The sequence below is a fragment of the Pipra filicauda genome, unplaced genomic scaffold, assembly GCF_003945595.2.
Source record: "Pipra filicauda isolate LSUMZ 115617 unplaced genomic scaffold, ASM394559v2 scaffold157_size4220110_pilon, whole genome shotgun sequence".
NCBI lineage: Eukaryota > Metazoa > Chordata > Aves > Passeriformes > Pipridae > Pipra > Pipra filicauda.
Genome location: NW_024104073.1, coordinates 3,267,647 through 3,293,408, shown reverse-complemented (window position 1 = coordinate 3,293,408; position 25,762 = coordinate 3,267,647). Strand labels below are relative to the sequence as shown.

The 25,762-nt window shown below is 37.2% G+C and overlaps 1 protein-coding gene across 6 annotated transcripts in view; it reads left to right on the top strand.

The window, feature by feature from the left end:
* Positions 1-25,762, top strand: part of CRISPLD1 (cysteine rich secretory protein LCCL domain containing 1) — an 88,328-nt gene that overhangs the window by 6,569 nt on the left and 55,997 nt on the right. For 5 of the 6 annotated variants that reach the window (XM_039379148.1, XM_039379146.1, XM_039379147.1 and 2 more), the window contains 10 exons: positions 17,236-17,354; positions 17,488-17,620; positions 19,077-19,192; positions 20,048-20,148; positions 21,230-21,409; positions 21,502-21,562; positions 21,688-21,754; positions 22,371-22,501; positions 25,182-25,225; positions 25,314-25,386. In XM_039379148.1, the coding sequence (XP_039235082.1) occupies positions 17,236-17,354; positions 17,488-17,620; positions 19,077-19,192; positions 20,048-20,148; positions 21,230-21,409; positions 21,502-21,562; positions 21,688-21,754; positions 22,371-22,501; positions 25,182-25,225; positions 25,314-25,386 (1,025 nt within the window). The remainder of the gene's footprint in view (positions 1-17,235; positions 17,355-17,487; positions 17,621-19,076; positions 19,193-20,047; positions 20,149-21,229; positions 21,410-21,501; positions 21,563-21,687; positions 21,755-22,370; positions 22,502-25,181; positions 25,226-25,313; positions 25,387-25,762) is intronic. The other variant, XM_039379149.1, reaches the window with a different exon arrangement.

Here is a 25,762-nt window from a genome sequence, read left to right as displayed (position 1 = left end):
CATATTAATAAATTCTTAGTAGATTGTAAAGTCTTAGTAATATTTGAAAAAATTGTTTTAGGCACCATAACCTACCTAAACTCTTGATCTTTTTTTTGGTTTTGTAAGCATTCTTTGTTTGTCATGGATTGAAATTGGAAAACCTCTCCCCCCCCCCCCAATAATTTAATTGGTAACATTGCACCTTAATAAAAGTGAACCTATTAATGAAAACTTAGATTTGTTTTTCATGATCATTGCAATCAACACTTTAAAAATAGTCATTATTATTTGGATAGTGGAAGTTGTTAGTTCCTTTGTATTCCAAACAGTTATACTTTGCAAAATAAGAGGACCCACCAAGGATAAAACTTAAAAAGTAATTTTGATTAATGAGTTTAGAATGCATTCTATTTTAAACCATTTTTTTAGTATTCATTCCTTGATTTCATCCGTGTTTTTCCAAACAAAGGAGTAAGTCAAATAGCTCATGCAAAATCCTCATTTCATGCCTGTGGAATTTGCTGTACTTAAAAGTGTTTGGGTTCCCAGCTTGACAGATAGCAGAACATTTCAACCTGCTATTTCTTGGCACAGAGCCACTCACTGCATTTTGTAATTACTATAATTGGACAACATCAGTATCCTCTAGGGATATTATCCTCTGCTTATTTAATTATTTCTAGTCTTCTGGGAAGATTCTTCAGATAAATACATTGCAAAACCCATGTCTTGCTTCTATAAAGTTTTATTTTGGAAACCTTGTGAAGAAAATATAGTCTTCTATGGGTGCTTTAAAAAAAATTCAGATTAGAATATTTATTTGGTTCATAGAGTGGAAAAGTATATATTTATTCTTTTTGTTGGTATAATATCTCTGAAGGTGTTAGTTTCAAAACCTTGATAGTGATGTGTTGAATATAATTCCTTTCAAAACCATGACTGCCTTGTGACTTCTATGGGACTTTATATTTTGGAAAGCTTAAAGATTTGCCACTCCATTTCAGTAAGTTCAGGAACACTTCAGAAGAAGAAAATTAAGTAATTTGAGACCGTAAATATTTCTCATTTAGATTTTTTATAATTTTTCTGCTGGCAAATTCCTGCTATATTGAAATAGAAACCATTAAACTTTGGATCATTTGAACCCGCTAGTGGATAGAGCTCTAGAATGGATGATAGTACAATGTTATTTATTGCATTGTAGTGACTCAGTAGGGAGTAAAATAATTTTTTTTGCTATTTTGCGATGCTTTTAGATTCTATGATTTGTTTTAAGTCTGGAAGTAGCAGTTTCTCTATATGTCTCTATCAGCTCCCAGCTGAGATTTTTTTGTCATATCCATTGTTCTTAGGAAAATTGAAACAGCATTAGGAAATGTGAAGGAAGACCTTTTAGTGGATGCACAAGTTTTGGTGAATTTTTATGTTCTGAAGCGCCCTGTTAAATTTCCTAGACCTTTCTGACAAAATTTTGATCTCTCCATTTAGTGTGTCTTATCCATCTTGCCAAAACTCTTCAGGGATGCTTGGTTAAAAACAATTCCTGTTCCTTCTTGAGCAGAGGACTTTGGTTTGTGGAATTCCTTAAGTGGCTGAAGAGCGCGTTGGGTGCCAAGAACAGAGCAGCTCTATTCAGAGTGAACCTGCCTGCTTTCCCTCTAGTTTTCCACTTTTCTGCTCCACTTCAAAGATTGGTGGAAGTGCTTCAGCTCCTTTGCCTCTGCTCAAAGGCTACTGACACTGCATCAAAGAACACAGTGACGTTGACTTATCCTCTTATTCTCTCTGGCAGTTTTAGCAAAGGATTGTGCAGTGTGAAGTGGCCAAGAAAAGAAGTGGATAAGTCCATGGTATGACTTTTATTGATGTAATGCCAACAACAACTAGGCAACTCCAAGTAAAGAAACTGAAAGTGGAAAGTAGCAGAAAGGCTCACTGTCTCAAAGTTTAAGGAAGCCTTCCCAAAATAAAATAATTAGCAACACAGGACAGACACTGTTCATCTTTTATTTTTGCTGTCAGAGAATTTCTTCAACCCCCATATCAAAAAAGCTCATGGAATATTAATCGGTAACAGCAGAATCAAAGCTTAAATACAAAATGTAAACTGAACACAGAAATCGTCAATGAGATTTATAAAAGTAACTCCACGTAGTCTGTCATCTTCATGACATCTGCCTTGGAATCTCCCTTAACTTCTCACTTTATTGAAATGCTACATATGAATTTATGCTGTTATCTGTAAATATAATCATCAACCTTAATTTTGGCATAAGTAGAATGACTATCATAGAAAAAAGTGTGATTCATTAAGAAGACTATTTTCCGTCCTTATAGAGAAGGACAAATTTCACTTTATTATGAAACAAGAAAAGTTTCTTAAAATGAGGTTGTTAAATTCAGAATTTGGCTGCCTGATAGATATTACAATATATTTGTCCTGAATTCCCTGTTAGATTTTCAAATGATCAGGTATTCCTTTAATACATTTTCAACTCTCTTTTTTATATTTTATTTGAACATATTTCTGGCAGTAGTGCCAAGTCACATATGATCAATGGATGCTCTCTGGCAGCAAGTTCAATTCACTAATGTCAAATCACAGTGGTCATCTTTTAAAAGCATTTACTGTGACACATATTTGAGATACCGCAGCTAATTCCTGTTCAAAGCCCAGGAAATTCTGTAGCATCTCTAAACTGCTGTATGAAAGCAATCGGTTACAGCGAGTTTATCCTGGTAATCACTACCAGAATTTGAGGTAAGGACTTGTTCTCTGGTCAGTTTGTGATTAGCTATAAATATTTATGAATACTATTTGTGATGAATGTGTGTAATTCATAATTTGACAATGGATAAACTAGAGAAATCAAGATCAGCTTTTATGCTGTCGATTCTCTTCCATTCCTTTTAGAATATAGAAGTGAATAGATGATTTTTAGTCATGTTGTAATAGAAAGTCTTAATGCATTGCTTTTAAGAAGTAGCAAAGTAAATGCACTGTTTCAGAACACCTTGGAAAGCTGAATATTCCAGCAAGGTTTTTTTAACATGCTTAGAGTACACACAGAATTAAATGTGATTAGTCATGTCTGCTGGTTCCTATTCCTGGTTTTACTTTTTGAACACAAAAAGCTCAAACACATGAAGCTGTAATAGGGACATAGTTCTAAATATTGGTGCAATTTTTTCAGTGTTTGGGAACAATATTTTTGGCCTTCTACTGCTTTCCTGTTTCCAGGCAAAAGCCACAGTTTTCCTGCTTTTTACTCTTTTCCAAAAGAGTAGCTGAAACCTCAAGGTCTATTCAGGGATCTCTGCCCGGTTTAAAGCTTTATAAACTCCAGTCTGCCACATGGTAGCATGGAGGTTCCTTACCATTTCTTTTCTACATAGGAAGTAGTTCTGCAGCAGAAAATGGATGTCTAACTTTATTGGCAGAGAAAAGTTGGGCAATTTTAGCTATTCTCTTTCTTTGTCCTTAAAGGATATATCAGTACTAGTTAGTATTGTTGGTTTTGTATTTTCAAGGGGAGTTTCCTGGTGTTTCCATGCTCCTGAGTTTTTATGGTTGCTGCTGTATATGGGACCTCAGTCTAGAGGGAGGACACATTCTTTTTTCAAACTCAAATGACTGAAAAAGGTAAACATCTCAGTTGAGTGCAAGTTACTTACTTTTCAGATGTGTTCATTATCACTAGTTTCCATGGACTTCTTCAGCAGCTTCGTACTGATGAAAATGCCTCACCTAAGCATGACTGAAAGACCAGCAGATGAAAACTGCCAATGTCTGTTTATTAAGAAGAGATCATGTTAAACCAATCTATTTTACTTTTTTAATGACCCAATAATTAACCAGAATAGTGTATCAGAAGGAATTAGTATCAATTAGTAATTAAATGTCATGTTTTGACTCTGGAAAGTTCTTGACACTCTCTTCCCCTGACATTTTTGTGACAGAAATTGAGCAGAAGCTCCCTATTAAATAGGCAGAAGATTGAAGGTGTTGATGCTGTTGGAGCCCATTCATTTTTGGTTAAGCACTTGGGTTTTGACATGAAACACATGAAAACTGCAATATATCTGCATACATAATATATATAATGTGGGCACAGCATGGTGTTGTTTCAGGGAACATGATCAAAATTAGAACCTGAAAAATAGAAGTCATGACCTGGAATCAACATGGTGAAGTTTAACTGCAAGATATGGAATAAGGAAGAAATCAAACAGGTAACATAAAAGGGATAAAATGTAGAGATAAAACTACAATTAGAAGAGTTGCACTGAATTTAAAAATAATATGAGGAAGGAATCTTTGAAAGGAGACTTCTGTGTGTGAAACTGATGAGACCTTGCCTGAAATGCAATGTCTATTTATGGTAATTTTTTAAGAATGGTGTAGCCATTCTAGAGAGAATGAAAGAGATTAATGAGATTGATTATAAAGACAGAATATGTGCTTTATGAAATGATTGAAGGAATGAAGCAGCTGAATTTCATTAATCTTGGAAATAAATAAAGGTTGTTAGAGGAAAGAGAGTGATTTCCTTTTTCTTGGCAATAAAACATCAGCTAGCATTGTAGGGCAGGAGATTTACATTGCATACCAAGGAAATCCTCTTTACTCTTACAGTGATAAAACTCCAGAAGAAAATTACACTAAATATTATTCTGAAAATACTGTTACTAATTTTAATTTATAAAAATGTGGATAATACACGTATATTTGGCTCAGTGGAAGAGTCTAGACAGACTACAGTCAGGATCAGTCTCCTGAAGTCATTTTCAACTGTACCTCTGTCATTCTGTGCTGATGCCATGCAGGTGATTTCTAGTTCTTAACTGTATTTCTGGCATATTTGCTCATGGCATTTCTGATTCTATGTTTCATTTTTCCTTTTTTTCCTTCTCAGTGTCATTAGTCTTAAAGAATACAGTGGATTCTTTTAAAGAGTAAATAAATACCCATACTGTACTGTGGTATTTACTTTCCCACTCTTTCCCTATATTTAGAATGTATACAGCAATGAGGTATTTATCCTATGCCATGGTAAATGTTTACTTTCAGTGGTGCCCACTGTACTTACTTTTCCATCTTTACTGAGCTTAAATTTTAGCACTTCTTTAATTTCAGTATAGTCCAATTCCATATGATTATTTCTGCCTTCCAACATATGTGAACATCTCTCTCCAATTAAAACGTTATCACTGGGGGTTTTTTATTAATATTATTTTTAATGGAAAATGGTTTTTGAGCTCCTGGACTTTGCAGTTCTGTTGCAACACCATTTGGTGTAATTGGTGGACTCGTATGCTGGTGCAGCTTGGGTGAGAATGCGCTCTTTTGATTTAACACTTGCACAACACAAATGGTGGTATTCATCTCAACAAGCTTTTGCTGTCTGTGCTGTAAATGTCTGCGTTTGAGCCGGTCTCCTTATAATTAGTAGAGAAAAATGAGAATTGTCAACACACAGTTTATCTCGGTTAAAGGTGGGTAGCTAAAGTTATCTCCCTCTATAGATGCTTATTGGTCTGTGTAACTGCAAAGATAATTTGGATGATTATCTCAGATGTAGGTATCTGATTTAAGACTGTTTAAATTCAGGGGAGGTTAATCCCACCCCATGTAATTCATTTGGCTCTTGATGAATTTTAGTTTAAGCTTTGGTAACCTTAACAAAACATCGGTTCCGGACTCCATAAGCAAGCAGAACGTTGGTTTCAGTCTACGTGCTACTTGAACCCCGTGTTTACAGTTTAAATACCCCAATTTTTAGTCCAGTCTGTGAAGTTAAACTAGCAGTAGTTGTGGCTTATTTTAATGTCATCTGTTGTAAACTAGAAGCAGTCAGAAGATCCATATTGTATGTAACATCATATCACTGCTGCAAAACGTAACCTCCTGGGGTAGAGATACAGTTGGCAGCTGGAGGCAGTAACTGCTTCTATGGTTCAGTTTAACCTGCCACCTGAGTTTTAGCTTCAGCCAGTGTGGTGTATTAGAACATTTGTGAAACGCTGATAGTGGCATATCTGTGTGAGTGTCTTTGATTGTGCACTAGGTTTTAACAGGATTCTGATGAAAGTAATGGTTGTGTTGGCGAGTGTTGTGGTGCAATTGGAACACATTTGTAGAGTAAAAGAATTGATGCTGAGAACCTGACATTCTTGGTGTCTGCATTTCAGGGGTGCTTGTTTTGAGCTAGTTCTTTCTGTGTGGACTGAATACCCATGAACAGCTGCAAAGTGCGCTCCTGGAGCACAACTACTGGCATTTTATTTGGAAAGAATCCAGTTTGTACTTCAGGAGTGCTCTGTTGTACACAATAATTTGGAATGATCAGGATTTTAATTTCAAAAGCACATGGCTCATCCAAATTTTAAAAAAGAAAACCTGCAAAACTAATCCACTTTGAATTCAGTCATGGTGATATTGCAACCCAGCCTAAATGATCAGGTTCATTTTCTGAATGCTGGTGTCACGAAAAAGAATATTTTAGATAGTAGATCTGTGTGAACTCTAAGAAATGCAGTAAAAATAGCATTAATAATCATGATAATCAGATGATACAAAAGTTGTTTTCCAAAGCTGAAACAGGAAGACACTGAAAAAGTATACGACCCTTGTGAGACTGTAAGGCTACAGTATGCAGAGCTGAAAGTTTTCTTCTCTTACTGTAAAATAGATACTTACAGGAGCTGGTAAGTTTAGTTCCTGCTCTACATAGTGGGTCAAATATAAGTTTGAAATAAATAGGAGTTTTATTGTGTAGGTATAATGCTTTGGATAGCAGAAGCATCTGAGATATGGACCACACAATCTTGTCAGTGGTAGGCTCTTCAGAGTAGATGATGAAATCAAGCCTAGAGCAGTAGTGAGCCTTGAACTGAGTGGTTTTGTGTGTGAATGAATTATACCATCACAACAATGATACATTAAAAGTTAATGTAGACCATATTTGTCACACAGGAGTAGACAAGTATAAAAGGGAAGTGGTTATGTCAGTAACTTTCTACAGAGAAAGATAAGTCTCTTTGGATCTTTAAAGAGGTAAGATAATGGGATCAAGTTTTCACAGACTGAAATTTCACATTTTGATGGGTGATTACTTGTTATTTCCTGTAGCTTTGGTGAACAATTATTTATGTATGCAGATGGCTAGAAAGCACTGAAGTAAAGGCTATCTTGAAAGTTTTACTCAGGGAAAATGTAGTTTATGAGCCAGAAAGCTGTATTTGTCATGATAACTCAGTATTCAATAGTACCATGAAAGAAACTATGGCCCGGACAGATTGAGGAGCACAAAATGATACAGCATATACCATTTTCTTAGACTTTTCTTGTATTGATTTGCAACTGTCTTGCTCTCTTTTTTCATCAAAGCAGAGAAGTACAACATGAATTTCTTAAGTTAGGTGCTATTGTGAGCTTGCTCTACATGAGAGGGAGGGAAAGAGAGGTACATAGCTTGGTAGCTACAACCACTTTGACATCATGATCACTGATGAACAAGGGGAAAAAAACCCTCTGTAGTTCCTTCCTGTTTCTGCAATAGCGGGGTGTCTTCCCATTGCTAGGTAACATCTTTTGGTCTTTATAATTGACATCAGTGAGTGGTCTTCTCTTGAAAGTAAAAGCGAGATTTGGAAAGTGGAAGGACATTTTTCAATTTAAGACATACTAGCAACTCCTTTTAGCAATAGCTTCAAGCAGGTTTATGTTGCTGAACAGTTTGTGATATTTTCAGTGTCTGCCTATTTCAGCGTAGAAAGCCAACCCTGATGAGGATTCCTTATATAAGAGGTAGAGCTCATGTAGTTTTCCAACTACATGAGGAGCACTTTTTCTTGATAAACAGGTTGAATTACCTTGCATGTAGTACCAAACAATTGCCAGTCAAAATGCTTGTCAGACCTGGGAATCAACTGCCTAGTTGCACTTCCATCTTCTTGTGCTGCCATTACTACCCTGTATTTACCAAAGGAATCTGATAGTGCAAAGACATTGAAACCTGGTCATGTACAGACCTACATTTCAAAAGATCATAGTAACCCTTTTTATGAAAACAAGCAGCTTTCTGTATTTTTAAGTAACGGTTTTTGAAGATTTAATTCATCCTTTATCAAACAGAAGGATCCTTGCCTATAGCTATGCAGAGATTTCTTTTAAACTTTACTATTTGTTTCAAAGAGTTGTTTTAGAAGTGCCTGTGGTATAAATCTGTGAAGTACCAACTGCTGCTGAGTATTGTGGAAGAACCTTCTGAATTAAGCTTAAAGCTTTGCAATTAGGTCAGCTCAGTATATAGTAGCCAGACTTGAATATCACTATTAACATTGTGATTAAAGTATGAGAAATGCTTACTTTTGGTAGGATGTAAAATAGCTGTGTTGCTGTGACTCTTCATATTCTTCCATTTTTATTCTAGCTTCTTTTAAAGTGCCAAGCATTTTGACATTTTAAAGTTCACTAATTAATTTTTATATTTGTTTAAAGTTCTTCATTGTGTAACTTGCTCTGAATGAAGATTTTTACATGTTTTTTGTAAACCTTTCCTTATACATTTGCTTTCCTCCATTTATCTCTTTTCTTCCCTGCTTTAAGGAGGAAGGAAACACTGGGAGAACAAAAACCTTTTGAATTTTATGAAATGACACATAGGTGTTTAATCTTTCTTTGTATATGGAGATGCTTTCATTGTTTGAAGCCAAAAGCCATCATGTAAGTGAAACAAGGGAATGCTATTAAAAACACAAGAATAACACTTTTATTCCAGTAAAGAGATATGTTTTAAATACTTGTGCAGATTATTTTACATGTTTGTTTCTTTTAGCCTGCTATGTGAGCAAGCACAGAATGAAAATGTAAATGCATTACATTTAATGCTCATCTGACAGGATTGGTATGAAAAACCTTAAAATAAACAGTCTCTTAATCCTTAGAATTAAGATACGCAGTTTTTCTTCATATAACTTCAATTAGAATAATAAATTTAGGGGGGAAATTTACATCTCCTGTTTTAATTACTGAAAGAGAAGGACAAAATTCAAGGTGGCATCACTAATATAAAGCAGCTTCTTCCTGTTCTTGATCCCATCCCTGAAGCAATGATTAGGGCACGTTAACAAAGAAGTAGAAAATCTTTCAAATTGTTTAAGTTCCAACTACATGTAACTGTAGAAGTGACCTTGAAAAATACCTTTAAGCTATTCTTCTCTACATTAGCTGTGATATGAGATTTCAGGCTGACACATTTCTTGTACAAGTTTTTAATTTGTTTTCAGAAATTTCGTACATGTTCATAATGTTATTAACACCCGTGTACAATTTTTGCATCACTGGACTAGTCAGATATAAATTTAAGATAAAGTTTTTCGAGTAATTGCTTCAGGGATTAGGATATCAGTTACAGAATCAGAAAACTGGTAAAGTTGGAAGGGACCGCAGAGTGTCATTTGGTTCAATCTCCCTGCTTAAGCAGGATCATCCCCACTGATAAATAAGTTAAACAATACTGGGCCCATTATTAATCCTTTGGAGGACACCACTAATGACAGAACTCCAACTAGACCCCGTACCACTGATTACAACTGTCTGGGATCTGCTGTTCAGCGAGTTCTCAATTCACCTCACTGTCCACTCATCCAACCCACACTTTTTGGGTTTGCATACAAGGATATTGTAAGAGACAGTGTTAAAAGCCTTGCTGAAATCAAGGCTTTTATCCAGGGCTGTGCCCTCAGCCATCCAGGTAGTTGTTTCATCACAGAAGGCAATCAAGTTGGTCAAGCGAGATTTACCTTTAGTGAATCCATGCTGACTACTCCTACTCACCACCTTGTCATCCATGTGGCTAGAGATGGCTTTGAGAATGGAGCACTCCATTGCCTTTCCAGCTATTGAGGTGAGGCTGACCATTCTGTAGTTCCTTGGGTCCTCCTTGCACTTTCGGAAGACTTGAGGTGACATTTGCTTTCTTCCAGTCCTCAGGCACCTCTCCTGGTCTCCATGACCTCTCAAAGATGATTGTGAGCAACCTCACTATGGTGTGTGCCAGGTCTCTCAGCACTTGTGGATGCATCCCATCAGGGCACATTGAGTTCTGGATGTCAGGTTTGCCTAGGTGTTCTCTAACTCAATCCTGCTTAACAAAGGGAAAGTCTTCCTTCCAACATTCCTGGATCAGAAATTCCTGAGGGCTGGTCTTGTCAGTGAAGTCCAATGCAAAGGCAGTATTCAGTAACTCTGCCTTCTCTGCATACTCTGTTACCAGGGTCCCCCTCCATTTAGTAATAGGCCTACATTATCCTTTGTTTTCCTTTTGCTACTGATGTATTTGAAGAAGCCCTTCTTGTTGTCCTTCACATCCTTGGCCAGATTCAATTGCAGACAGGCCTTGGCCTTGTCTCATTTCTGCTTACTCTGACAACATCTCTAAATTCATTCCAAGTGGCCTGACCCTGCTTCCATCTCCTGTGTATTTCTTGGCTATGCTTGAGTATTGACAGGAGTTCTTTGTTCATGAATGCAGGTCTCTTTCCCCTTTGCCTGATTTCTTGCTCGTTGGGATTCATCGGTCTTGAGCCTGAAGGAACTGATCCTTGAATATCAAGGATATTAAAAATCATTAGAGTGATCCTGGAGATTGAGAAGGTCCTGGACACCCAAGTAACTGTGACATCTAAACTCTTCTACCTTTTTTGTTTTCTGTGGCTGTAGGTGGTTAGCGATATTTTATTCCCACTTTTTCTTTAAAGGCTCTGGTAATCATGAAAGTGACTTGAATCTCTATCTAGAAAGTTCTTTTGAATTGGGACATTGTTCCAGAATGTTTCATAAATTTGATGTACCTTTGCAGAGGTTTTGTTTTAGTTCTAACTTCTGTGACAGACACTTCAGGAAGTGGTGGCTTTGATGACAAAATGAATACTGCACTTAAAGAGATGTTTCCTATGTGCAATTTACACTTGACAGATTTTTTATGTAATGCTTTTGATATTTACTCCATCACATCTCAAAACAATTCTGAAATGATTAAAATCAGAAAGAAATTAAGCTATATCTTGGTAATCATAAATGAGGCTGCTTCGAGGAAAGTGCGTTATGATGAGGCTCACCTCACCATAAATTGTAGGACAAATTTAAACTCTATAACCTAAGAAGAATTAGGGTGATTGCATTGTGATAAACCTTAAGCTATGACCTGAATTAAGCGTGCCAATTCCTACCTGAAATAATCTTGCATGTATAACCCCATTCATGAAGAAAGTGGAGTTGGTTCTTTGGCTCATACACCAACCTTTTCTGGAGTCGGGAATGACTGTGTAATGGACAGAAATATCCAAACACCTCAAACTCCTCATTGCTGATATTGTCTCCTGCACTATGCTTTCTGTGAAGAGCTTAAGACTGTCTGCTCAGGCGTGAATATTTCTTTGCTGCAGCTAAGATTGTGGCCTAGAAACTGGGAAGTCTGCTTATCTCTGGCTAGGCAAGCGGGGTAAAGGGAGTAAAGACAGTATTTTATACTGTGGATGAAGGCAGAGAAACAGTTAAAGAAGACGGAACTTTCTTTAAAGACCATATCCAATTTCAACAGCACTTGGAGCGTGGGTGTTCATCTGTCAGGAGGATTAACGGTGAATTTAAGTTTTTCATCAAAAAGCTATTCTTGCAGAGTTCTGGATGGCTCTGTCATGCATAGCTATCATCACTCTTTAAAAGAAAATTTTGTTAAAGATAACTACTTCAGTAACTTGAAGAATTGATTCAAGCAGCTCAAATTGATTGGCTAGCTCTAATCTTAAAAAAAAAATCATTATTTCAGTTAAAATAGCTGCATAAAATATTTTTAAACTTATGTGGTGAAAAAATGGAACAGTAGAGCTTCTAGCCATGGCTTCTGTTTTAAGAGTCAAAAATGTGAGGAAATGCTTTACAAGAGAATATATAGTGGTCTTCTGAAGCTCATCAGAGCTATAAGAAATTGTAGCTAGCCTTTGAAGTGGGAAGTTCTAAAATTGAGCAGGTGCCCAAATTTTGATCTACTGTAGTGGGTTGACCCCGGCCAGATACCAGGTACCCACTAAAGCCACTCTCTCACCCTCCCTCTGCAACTAGACATAGGAGAGAGAAAAAAAAACAGCTAAGGATTCATGAGTAAAGAGCTTGGAGAGGTCAGTGATTGATTACCCTCACGAGCAAAGCAAGACTCGAAATGGGGATAATACCTATATTTATTACTAACAGGATAAGAGCCAAAGAGTGAGAAATAAAACAGTCTTAAAAAACATCTTCCCCTCCCCTCCTTCCTTTCTTGTTCTCCCTCCTCCCCCCAATGGTGCAGGAGGACGGGGAATGGGGGTTGCGGTCAGTTGTTGTTTCTGCCACTGCTCAGGGAGAGGAGTCCTTCCCCTGCTCCCGTGGGGTCCCTCCCATGGGAGACAGTCCTTGATGGACCTCTCCAGTGTGAGTCCATCCCTCGGGCAGCAGTTCTTCCCAAACTGCTGTCCCATGGGTCACTCCTCCATGGAGTGCAGTCCTTCATGAATGAGCTGTACTGATGTGGGTCCCCCACAGGGGCCACAAGTCCTACCTGGGAAAAACCTGCTCCAGCGAGGGCTTCTGTCTCCATGGGCCGCAGGTCTCTGGCAGGACCCTGCTCTAAACTGGGCCTCCCACGGGTTCACAGCCTCGTTCATGCATCAACCTGCTCCAGCATGGGCTTCTCCATGGGCTGCAGTTGGGTCTCTGCACCCCGATGGTCCTCCATGGGCTGCAGGGGCACAGCTGCTCCACCATGGTCTGCACCACGGGCTGCAGGGCCTCAACTCTGGCGTCTGGAGCACCTCCTGCTCCTCCTTCTGCGCTGACCTTGGTGTCTACGTCGTTATTCCCATGTTCTCACTCCGCTCTTCCCTGGCTGGAATTTCTTCTATGCAACAGTCTTCTGTTCTTAAATATGTTATCACAGAGGTGTTACTGTTACTTCTAATTGGCTCGGCCCAATCCTGGAGCCAGCTGGCGTTGGCTCCACAGGACAGCTTCTAGCAGCTTCTAACAGAAGCCACCCCTGTAGCCCCCCTGCTACCAAAACCCAACCACAGAAACCCACTGCATTCCACTCCTCACCGCTGTGAATCACATATTTAAGAATTTTAAATTTCACATTCATCACACAGCCTTCCCTTACATAAACAAAAGAAATAACAACCTACCAAAACAGAATATAACGAAAATTCCCCCCGCCAAAAATTAAAATAACATCACCAATCATCAAACTTAAGTGAACAATTTACGCAAAATCCACCCCTTGAAAAATTCCCCACAATCATTTCATTCTCGAACAGTATTCAATACTTGTTTTGCTCGTTACCTCTCCCAATTACTATCCTTATCTCAAAATCCTCATGACTTCCCCGTACAGGCCACCAAAAAGCCTGTAGGTGTTACGATCTGAGTCCTTGTCTCAGCCAGAGTGTCCTCCATTACGGTTTGGGTTCCGGCTTCCACTACAGTCTTCTGAGAGTATTGAACTGTGGCTCGATAAGCACAGGCCAGGCCAGGGCAAGAAACTGTTGGTTTTGATTGGGGTAGGCAAGGCACCCTTCCATGAGGTGATGTGTCAGTTTGCTAGGGTTGAATACCCATCAGGTGTGAAGTCCCGGGTAATGGGAGGTGTCAAACACCCTAGGAATCCTTCCACACTCCCTGCCACCCAGGAACTGGGTCCCTCAGGACATATAGCAATATATTATCACCTAAAGTTTGTTTTCTCCTACACCAAGATAACACCACATTCCACAAACTCCATAATGTTCTGACAATATTGGTTAGTAGCAGTAACATTGCTAAACAGCTCACATAAGGATTAGCAAGGAGCATGGGTGACTTCATTATAAAGCCATTTGTATCAGTCAGGAAGGGGGGGAAGGTTGTATTCCTCCATCAGTCTCAAATAGTTCCCCAGAAGACAACTCCCCCAGCACAGAAAGGCCATTAGTACAAAAGCAAGGTGCAGAACCATTGTTTATATTAGTATGTTCCTGAAACTAGCAAAGTAAAGCTATAAGCCATGCAATGCAATGCAATGTGTATATATATATATATAAAACTGCCTTTGTCGTGCCCCACAACTGGGCACCAAAAAGGACTGTGGTGGGTTGACCTTGGCTGAACACCAGGTGCCTACCCAGCCGCTCTATCCCTCCCCTTCCCAGCCAGACAGGGTAGAGAGTAAGGTGGGAAAAGAAAACAACACAAATCGTGGGTTGCGATAAGGCAGTTTATGCAAAAAAGAAAGCAAAAGCAGCGTATACACACACAAAGCAGAAGCCAGCAGTTAATCTCTACTTCCCATAAACAGCGATGGTCGGCCGCTTCTCTGAGAAGCAGGGCTCCAGCACACGTAACGGTTGTCAGCAGGCAGCCATCAGAGACTGTGAGTGCCTCCAGTCCTGCTCCTTGCCTCAGGTTTTATATCTGGGTTGATGTCCTATGGTATGGAATATCCCCTTGGTCAGTGTGGGTCAGCTGGCCTACTTGTATCTCCTCCCAGGATCTCGCCCTCGATTGAAGAAGGAATGTTACAGTGCTGTGCTCAGCAGTAGCCAAAACATGGGTGTGTTATCAACACTCCTCTAGCTACCAATGCAGAGCACGGCACTGTGAGGGCTACTATGGGGAAATAAATTCCGGCTCAGCCAGACCCACCACATCTATCATAAGTCTAATTTACTCTAAATTTGCATTTCAGAGTCTAGTTGGTAAAACCATTCTTAACGGCAATTATTTGGGAAATATGTTAACTTTATGACTTGTTCATATTCAGAGCTAAATCTACATATTATAAGATTTTGAACTGACTTCATGTCATACAATATATGCGACAAAAACAAACTGTAGTGGCTTTTGTTTTAAAATTTTATGATCTTGTGATTTCATGATAGAATGATGAAGCAATGGTACTACAATCTATAAGAACAAAATATGTATATAGAGGAAGTATGTTAACCTTCCTGTTTTTTTACAATGGGTGCAGAAGGGAGAAGAACTATTTATGATAGTGTGACAACAAAAGGGAAGAGGAAAAGATTTATACAAACTGTCATATAAAATTTTGTGATTTAAGATTAGCATATTTCCTTATGAAGATTAAAGAATGCTGGAGTTTATGATATCAAAGTACTGGCCCAGAAGGGTGAATAGAAAATTCCTACTGTTTTCTAAAATTAATGGGCTTTGTATCCAAAGGTGGATTAAAAGATTTGTTCTGTCATTATTATACTGTTTGAGTAATTCTGTCAAAATAAATATTGCATTTTGGGAGTCAAAATGTACTCTGTAAATTTCTTACTTGCTGATGATTACCAGCTAGTTGAGGGAGGTGATTGTCCTGCTCTGCTCTGTGCTGTTGTGGCCTCACCTTGAATATTGAGTGCAGTTTTGGTCACTGCAATATAAGAAACATACTGAGCTATTGGAGAGTGTCCAAAGGAGGGCAACAAAGATGGGGAAGGGTCTCAAGGGGAAGATGTACGAGGAGCGACTGAGGTCACTTGGTCTGTTCATCCTGGAGAAGAGGAGACTGAGGGGAGACCTCATGGCAGCTACAACTTCCTCGAGAGGGGAAGAGGAGGGGCAGGCACTGATCTCTTCTCTGTGGTGACCCGTGACCGGATCTGAGGGAATGGCCTGAAGTTGTGTCAGGGGAGGTTTAGGTTGGATATTAGAAAAAGGTTCTTCAGCCAGAGGGTGGTTGAGTGCTGGAACAGGGAAGTGGTCACAGCACCAGGCCTGACAGAGTTCAAGAAGCATTTGGATGATACTCTGGGGCACCTGGTGTGACTCTTGGGGATGGTCCTGTGTAGGGCTGGGACTTGAACTCAGTGATCCTTGTGGATCTCTTCCAACTCGGCATATTCTGTGATTCTGTGTGATTGTATGATAATAATAAGACAGAATGGAATGCAATACATTGGAGACCTCTGAAGAAGAGAAGCAAGAACAGATATTCTACGATTAAATTGAGTGATATAATGATGGTCTTATATAACCAAGGACATATTTGTTTTTAATGGGTAATCTGATTAATAACATGAAAACTACATGTCAAAATCAATAGAAAACTAAATTTTAGCATGTGGAATTTGTCTGTTATATTTGTGTAATCTTTGGCTGTGTTAAGGAGCTTTCTGCCTTTCATCTGTGCCAAAAATTTGTAGACATGATCTCCAGTGGCTGCATGGGAATTTGGATCTGGAAATATTGAATTATTGTTATTTAGATAGCATAGTCTCAATCTATGAAACTTAATCTGAATTTATGATGAAATACTTGAGGTTCTTTCCCCAGGAAATACTATAGTTTCCTAACCTGAGCATTGGTATCAGAGAGACAGGTATCTGGAAACTGTTTCTGCAGGTCTCAGGAGATTCAAAAAGTCAAGCAGCATTATGGATACTTTGTGCAAGAGGGATGGATCACTTTGAGCAAACCCCAGATTAGTGCAGTAAAACTATGCATACAGAGTATGGTATGATTTTTTTGATTTGCCTTTCAGCTACAAGCCTATTCTTCCATGTCTCTTAAAGAATTAAAAATAAGGATAAACAATAGTGATACACAGTAATTCATGATCTTTTTTTTTGACTTGTCCTAAGCATGCCTCATGAATGTCTCCTTTTTTGCCAACCTAGTGATAAAATCAATGAATGACAACCTTACTCTAGTTTTCATAATTTGTGTTTGAATTGTGTATTATTTCAACAAAAGCTCGTTATAGAAAAGGAAGAGAAAATCGCATTCATTTCACATGAACTGTTGGTTTAGAGGAAATAAAGCTTTGTTTGAAAGCATGTTGGGTAATACCCTTTTGGCTAAGAAAAGTGCCCATAAGTAAAAAGAAATCTCAAGATAGAAAAAGCACTTAATTTAGCTTGGAAAGTTGAACTAAGCCTTTCAATTTCGTATTTGTGCTTTATTCACTGCAGCATGGCTGCACATGGTTTCTAAAGGGAATGCTGCAATGGGATTAAAACTTTTTTTTTCTCGTGGTGAAAACATTTTTCTTTCTTACGTAACACAAACGGAACATGTAATTTTCAAGTCTCACTTTTTTCTTCAGTCTTCTGCCTCAGTAAAAGAAACTTCAAAAATGGACAACCTTCTTTTTTTATTTTTTATGGAATGAGATACACACCAAGGATTTCTAAGAAGATTTCCCTTTCTTTTCTTTCAAATTTCAGACATGGGATACAGAACTGGAGAGATCTGCAGAGTCATGGGCTGAAACCTGTCTGTGGGAGCATGGACCAGCAAACCTTCTTCCATCAATTGGACAGAATTTGGGGGCACATTGGGGAAGGTAGTTTAAGATACTGTTTTATGCAATATATGAAGTTTTTTAAAATTTAACAAAATTGGATTATTACTTAAAGGAAAAATGATAGAAGCTACAACTTTTGAATGATCTAGTACGCTGCTACTGGCTTTCATAGGTACAGACCTCCAACATTTCATGTCCAAGCATGGTATGATGAAGTGAGAGATTTCACGTATCCCTATCCTCATGAATGCAATCCATATTGTCCATACAGATGCTCTGGTCCTGTTTGTACACATTACACACAGGTATGTAGATGTGTTTGTTTTTTATCATCTGTGGAAAAGAGTGGTTGAGACCTCCAGTTATGTTACTGTATGATACTTAGAGCATACTAAACTTTCAGTATATGCCATAACACAAAAGCCCTAAAAGGGCTTGTTTAGACTCCATGGTTAAAAGCACTGGGTATTAGTAACAGAGTAGGGTTGCCATACAAATCTTTAGACTTCATGCTCATAAATATCACTTCCTTATCAGGACTAAGGAAAAAGCTCACCAACACCAGTGTAGCACTGTGTTGCTGCTCACTGCACTTCGCATAATCCGGCCTCTGTGCTGGTATGCTGATAGTCCTTTCTGTAATAAGCTGAAGAAACAGCTAATTTAAGAAAAAAGAAATATTTTCTTAGGTGAGTTCCTCAGATCAAAGAATATATTTTAAGATATTACTTTAATTTCAGCATGTTTTTAAAATTGCATAAAACTAATTTATTGCTTACTTCTGAAATTTGTTTATCTAGCCTGAATTTTGGCAGAGGGGAGCCAGTCCTGTTTTCAGCGAATGGGAAATATATGATTTTCAGATTATACTACAGTCCACATAAAATTTGTGATACAATATTTGAAAACCTAAAAATGATTAATTTTTAAACATTTATTTTCTCTTTAGTAGCATAATTTACAATTGTATCTAATTTTAAAACAGAATTACCTCCATATTCTTATTTACCATTTCTCTAAATATAATTACACTTACGATTACATGTGAGATCAATACATATATAGTGTTTTTGTGGTATCCTGTTGGATCTACAGATTTGGCTTACCTTGAATTAATACAATTTCAACACCTGTCATATTTGTCTAATTTGAAGATTCCAGCCTTTGTCACTCTGATTATTTTGAGATCTGCAATGAAAGGTGAATAAGGAGCACAGCCACCTTTGACGGCAATGACATGAAAGCATATTCATTTAAAATCCATTACTTGGGTCTATTTGGTGTATGAGTTTTGGTTTTTTTAAGTTTTATCCTTTATCTTACTTCCTTTTACTGCTGAAAGATATCTGTTCTCTCAGTCCAACCAATCCAAACCCCTCTGGGTCTTTAGGTTGTACTGAGAACTCCAGGGCACAGGAGTATAACTTCTAACTCATAATCATCTATAAATTGTAATTCCAAGAACCAGTTCTTCAGATCATGTTTTGTAAATGTTTTGCTACACTTTCAAATATATGCTTAGACCATTTATATGTATAAAATGAGAGCTGCATTTTTTGTGTCAAGGTAAAGCTTTTCTTTCTATTAAGGGTATAACCAAATGGCCTTTGGACAGTTGTAATTAGGTCACTTCAACCCATTTATAACAGAGGGGAATATATCACTTCTGTTATTTGAGTTTTATATATTGAAGTTTGGAGATAGTTATGATTTTAAGTTTATCAGCTTTGGTTTCACGTTTTTCTCTTTCATTTTCCATAGGTTGTTTGGGCTACAAGTAGCAGAATTGGTTGTGCAATTAATTTGTGTCATAACATGAACATCTGGGGACAGATTTGGCCAAAAGCAGTCTATCTTGTATGCAATTATTCTCCTAAGTAAGTAGATTGATACCCAGAAATATCTTGGGGGGGCAAGATACTTTAAATAATCTGAAAGGAGATCAGTCTGGATTTTCTATCATTTGTACTGTTACTTTGTTCCCAAGGCAGGCTTTGGCTGCCCAAATACTCCTGTGATTTTTCTAAGTCCTTCAGTTTTCTGGTCCGTGTTTTAGTATACAGCATCAGAGATCTTTGTTGTAGTGTGATATTTGTATCTCCCCACTGTGACTTTAAGGAATGTGTAACAGGAAGCTCATGGTTAAGATCAACTTTTATAGGATATTCCATCTAGGAGAGTGGAGCCTGTTCTCATGTGATGGAGGAACTTAGTCTTACAGCGCTATGCCAATCTGAAAAGATCTTACAGCAATTTACATCAGTTCTTCAGCTTTTTTCTTCATGGACTTTTCAACTATGTCCTATGTATTTGGTATAGAATCATAGAATCATTTGGATTGGAAAAGACCTTTAAGGTCACTGACTCCAACTGTTAACCTAAAACTGCCAAGTTCACCTCTAAAAGATGTCCCTAAGTGCCACATCTACATGTCTTTTAAATACCTCCAGGGATGCTGATTCCACCACTTCCCTGGGCAGCCTGTTCCAGTCCTTGACAGCCCTTTCAGTGAAGAAATGTTTCCTAATATCCAGTATAAACCTCCCCTAGAGCAACTTGAGATCATTTCCTCTCATCCTATTGCTTTTTACTTGGGAATATCAGAACAAAGTTACAGTCTATGTATCTGCTGGTTTTCATTATTTATTTGTTGACATACTAAATGCTGTTTAATGTTAATACATTTATTTATTAAGGTATTTTTTGCTATTTTTTTTTCTTTTTGTGTAAAGGGGTAATTGGTGGGGTCATGCTCCTTATAAACCTGGTCGCCCTTGTTCTGCATGTCCCCCTAGTTTTGGAGGAGGTTGTAGAGAAAATCTTTGTTACAGAGGTAAGTACTATTTCAGCATTACAACTATAAATGGGAATAGAAATGTAACCTTTCCTTTTTGATTTCTTTCCTCATTATACCTTAACATAGTGGAATAGTATATATTATGCAAATACCCAAAGACCTGGTAGGGCCCTTCTTTACTATGATGAATGAGATCATGTAGTTATGGTATGTGAGGCTGAGCCTCATCAGAGTGGACTGTACTGAACTCCTGCTGATAAGTGCTGATTCAGGGCTTTTAGTGCCCAGGGATGGAGACTGTCACTGTGTGCTATTTATGCCTTTCTGTAATTACAGTGGAAGTCTATGCAGTCATTTGTTTATAGGGAAACATTATCTCAATGACATAGTCATGTGCTATATGAAAAATCAAGAACAAAACTAGAAGACATTAAAAATTAAAATGTAGGCTAGGATGATTATTAACTTCTTAAAATTTTTGGAATGCTATTCATATTTTATAGCATTGAAACACAACATATTATGAAACTGCTACTTCTTTTTGCTTTACTCTGTGTATGAGTAATTTAGCAATTTTTCTTAATAACTTTTGAGATCTCATATGGACCATGTGAAAGTGCATAAATGTGCCCAAATACCTTCCTTATAGTTCTTGTCTAAGTAAGAAATGTACATTCAGTTATAAGTATTTCAAAATTATTTTCATTGTGTAGGAATAGAAGGGCCTCATTTTCAGGCGTATTTTATTATGAAATAAGCTTCTTTAATTCCATATCATCTGTGAATTTGGTAAAACTCATGTATAACACAGATCATCTTTGTTCTATTGGTTTTCTGATGGCATAAAGGTACTAAAACAGGAGCATTTTCACGCTTAAATTGTCCTGCATGTGCTAGAAAAAAAAAATCTTTGCTCAGTATCACAAACATACTTGAGATGTTTTTATTAATCTTGTGTTCTTTATCTTATGAAATAGTGAGAAGTCTTTCTTGCTTTCATTTTTCCACCATTTTGTGAGAACAAAGTCATTTTACTGAAACACAGTGAGGGATTTACATTCCACACTGATTTTTTTTTTTCTGAGAGATTATTTTTTTTGCCCATTTTCTGAAACAGAGGATTCAGAAAGACCTTATTCTCCCCATGAACCAGAAGAGGAAACCAACGAGATTGAACGTCAACGATCCAAAGCCCAGGATGCAACAGTGCAAAGCCGGCCAAGAACGCATTCACCTTCGGCCTCCACAGGCACTGATGACAGTGAGAAAAATGAAGTAATAAGCACGCAGCAAATGTGTAAGGACTTTACCTGATTTGCAAGTGGTCAACAAAATTAAATTGTATAGTATGAAATTCACTGCAGTGAATTTGCTTTTTGCTTGTTTTAGCTCAGATTGTCTCATGTGAAGTAAGGCTAAGAGATCAGTGCAAAGGAACAACTTGCAATAGGTATGGTAAATTTTACGGTTGTCATTTTGAGATTATTCTGAAAGGCTGTATTTGTACATGAGCTGGAATATTTTCCCTTTTTGTAATCCCAGGATTTAAGACCAAGTTGTATTTTATTGTCTTAGGTATGAATGTCCTGCTGGCTGTTTGGATAGCAAAGCCAAAGTTATTGGAAGTGTACATTATGAAATGGTAAATAAATATTTTTAAATTAGATTTTGTACCAGTAGAGTGTTTAATGAAATGTCTTTTCTGTTGGAATACTAGTTAAAATCATATTAAGAATGCATTTTGAGTATATCAACATTCACCAGAAATAAAAGCTAACACCAAATGTTTAAGATAGCATCAGATGACCTAAATTTGCATCTGCTATTCTGCATGTACTGTCCAAATATGCTTCATACTTACACATACACAGAAGTAGAATTTTTATGTCCACTTGTTTGAATGTAAATATGTGAAGGTGCGATTAAAGGAAAAGTACAGCAATTTGTGGGTACACTTGTATAAATTGTTTCAATAAGGTAGGCCTACTTGTGAAACCTTAACGCTAGCTGAAAGTATAGCATTTACTCTGTAGGTCTGGAAAACAATATAAGAAATAACAACTACTGTGAACAAGTATAATGTAAATAAGAACAGTTTATCTCTGAGTAAGGCAAAGTGCTGTTTTATTTGTATGAAATAATACCTACATAGACCATGCCAAACCTAATAGACTCTCTACCAAGGTTTTAATGACACATTGTAATTGAAACCTTATTATTGTCTGACATGAAACTGCTTTTCTTGCTCTGTTTTTCAGCAATCCAGTATTTGTAAAGCTGCCATACATTATGGCATCCTAGACAATGAAGGTGGTTGGGTTGATGTCACTAGGCAAGGGAGGAAAAACTACTTTATCAAGTCTTATAGAAATGGCATTCAGTCAATTGGGTAAGTTTTCTTAAAATATATGGAAAGGTTTTCACATGTTTATTTGTAGTTCCTACAAGATATATCACAGTAAAATATTTTTCTCATACTTTTTGTCATAAAGAATATGAAAATGCTGTAGAAAGGCACATGGATATGGAGTTATTGTATCCATTCTGAAACTTTAGCCAGTGTTTAATGGTGGACAGAAAAGTGACACAATTATGATGTGAAAGAAGGCAGATTGTTTTACACATTTTGAACAAAGCTAGTATTATTTCCAAAGTTGGACCATGGACAGAGCAATCTATGACAGTTAAGAAAGCAATAGTCTTACAAGGTTTTTTCTGTAAGTGACCCTCTTGTATATATGAAGAATATGAACCAAGTAGAAAATACACCTCTTCCTATATGTTTGATGATTTCATCAGACTTCCACAATTTCTGAGAAATTTTCTGGGAAAATCCAGAAAAGCAGTGCACAGAAGGGGAGAATACTTGCTGTTTCTTATGTAATTATCCAGTGATAGGAAAACATCAGTATTAGCATATTTGAATCTAAGATACTATTAATATTTGCAAATTACACTTCAATATATATAGTAATGTATTCTTCAGAGCTGTACATTTCTGTCCTTATTTTTGTCTATAGTTAGTATATATGTAATAGTAGTATGTGTGGAACAGTTAATGTAGGAGTGACATTGAACTGAAAGAAAATAGAATTTTGCTGAGTGACGTATTTGGCTCAGGTGTAAACCCAAGGGTAAGGAGATAGGTGGTCATCAGAGACTGTACGTACACTCTGTGCTGTGCACCTGTGATAGTTTCTCTTTTCAACAGATAAGTCTAATCCGGCATAGAGAAGAACACTTACCTGTGTCATGGGTTTAACCTGTAGCTGGGTTTTAGTAGTGGGGGGAGCTATAGGGTGGCTTCTGTTAGAAGCTGCTAGAAGCTTTCACTGTCCTATGAGAAGCCAATGGTAGTCAGTCCTATGAGAAGCCAATAGTAGACTAAATTTAATGACCTATAATTTGGTCTACCTGGGTAGCACTTAAGGCATTGATATCAATCTGTTTCTTTGGATCATCTGATGACCTGACTGTGGTTTCAGTTACCCACCTAAAAATGAAGATACAGACAAATATTTCTTTTTTTACTTGCTTTGAGACAATGAGACAAGTAACTCTGGATTATACCAATCCTAACATATTAGGAGCAAGTCTAAGAGTAGATAAACTGTAAAACAATCTTTTAAACTAGAAGCAATTGATTTTCCATCAGTTGAAATCTCTGCGTTTCTATGCCATATGAGACAAAACTGTATGAGTGTCCAGCCTACCCGAGCGTATTTAGCACCTAACCTTTGAGAATCAGAACTCAGAGCAAGGTATTAACACTTGGTTTTGTTGGCTATGGGATAAATAAAGATTATTTACTAAAGTTTCAAACCTTCCAAAGGCCCATCGATAAGGCAGGGGATACCTTGCAGCTACCTGACTCTTACCAGTGTCTCTATATGGAGCCTTGCATAAACTACATATCCATTCAATGAATAGATGACATAAAGTGGATCTCACCTCTATTGTGTGTTGCAAACCAGAATAGGGAATACAGAAAAGGGACTGTCAGTGCAGCATACAGCAAACTTCCTAATCTTCAGCTCCTCTGATTTCTAGTCAGGATTGCTAATAACGATGTTTTTTCAGCTGTTGGATTTTCTTAGTATAGGATGCTGTTCTCAATATCTCAACAACAAATAATCAACAAAAGAGTACAGTGAACTATACCCCCATCAGTGTTTGCAATGCTAGGGCAACAGAAGTATGAACTACCTCAGTGAAAACAGTGTGAAATTGATGGGCCATACAACTAAATAAACCAATGCAGGCAAACAGTGGAGTCCCCAGGAGAAATTTGTTCCAAAGGGGAACAGGGAATCATTTCCTTGGTTTGTTTTTTTTAAATAATAAATAGCTTTATGGGTGCCAAAAGCATCATCAGTTTCTGTGTTACAGATGAAAAATATCAGAATCAAAGGTGTATCCAAGGAGTAAAAGAGGAAAACAGAATATAAGAGGAGTAAAATAGAAATGCTCATCAATTTGGAATGAAACAACATAATCTATATACCTGACTTTTTATAACAACAGGAAACGAATGCATCTGGGTACCATATAATTACTGAGAAAAAATGACTGTTACATTTTATACTGGGTTTTCAGTGATACTGTTGATAACAGATGACACAAGATCCAAAAATAAAATTTAATTAAATGTTTCAGAAAGTCTGTGAGGAGAAACTCTTTTCACAGTTGGAGTTGTTTATAGGAATGAATCTTGAGCAGAAAGTGAATGATCTCTTCTGGTAGATGAATGCTTCTGAGCAACCACATGCTACATTTTGAGGGACAAATATATTGCATGGTTTGTTCCTAGCAGACTACTCTCTTAGCAAATTAAACTACTGAAAGAGTTTAACATGCATTCTTTTTTTTTCAGATGGATTCAGTGGGAGTACAAAATAAATGTGTCATTGCAATAAATAGATTCACAACTGGGCGGGGGGGGGTGCAGTGAGTAAGAACTGATTTGGGACAGTGTCTTAATTTCTATATTCTCTAATAAAAATACTTCTGGCTAGAAGAAATCACTGAAATATATTATTTACTGACAATTTCTATTATTTCTTCTTCAGAAAATACCAGTCAGCTAATTCCTTCACTGTCTCTAAAGTAACAGGTTAGTATAAATTTCTTATAAACTCAGTACTACTTTATGATTTTTCTAAATAGCACATATTTATTTGTTTCTGTTTTACTTTCTTCAGTTCAGGCTATTACCTGTGAAACAACAGTGGAACAACTCTGTCCATTTCAAAAACCAGCCTCACACTGTCCAAGGTAAAATTATTAAAATTTTATTAGTTTAAAGTGCTGCCGATATTTCTGTCAGTTCCTAATTATCCTAAGTTGTCATTGATCAAAGATGTCAACAGTAGCTGTGAAAATGAAGTCAGAAATGTTTAACTGATATTTAAATTTTTGGTCTCAGTAGAAAGCCAGGTAAGTAAAGATGATCTGCAGATTTTTTCAATGAGAGAATCTCTTTTTCTTTTGCCCATGAGGATCCTGTTGCTAATCTTAGTGAAATTGTTAGGCTAAAGACTGTGAATAATTCTTCATTATCCAGTATTATTTCTATGCACCTTGGGCAAAGTACACTTTATTTCAATTTATTTTATCTGTAAAACAGATACAATAGAAGGATACAATACAG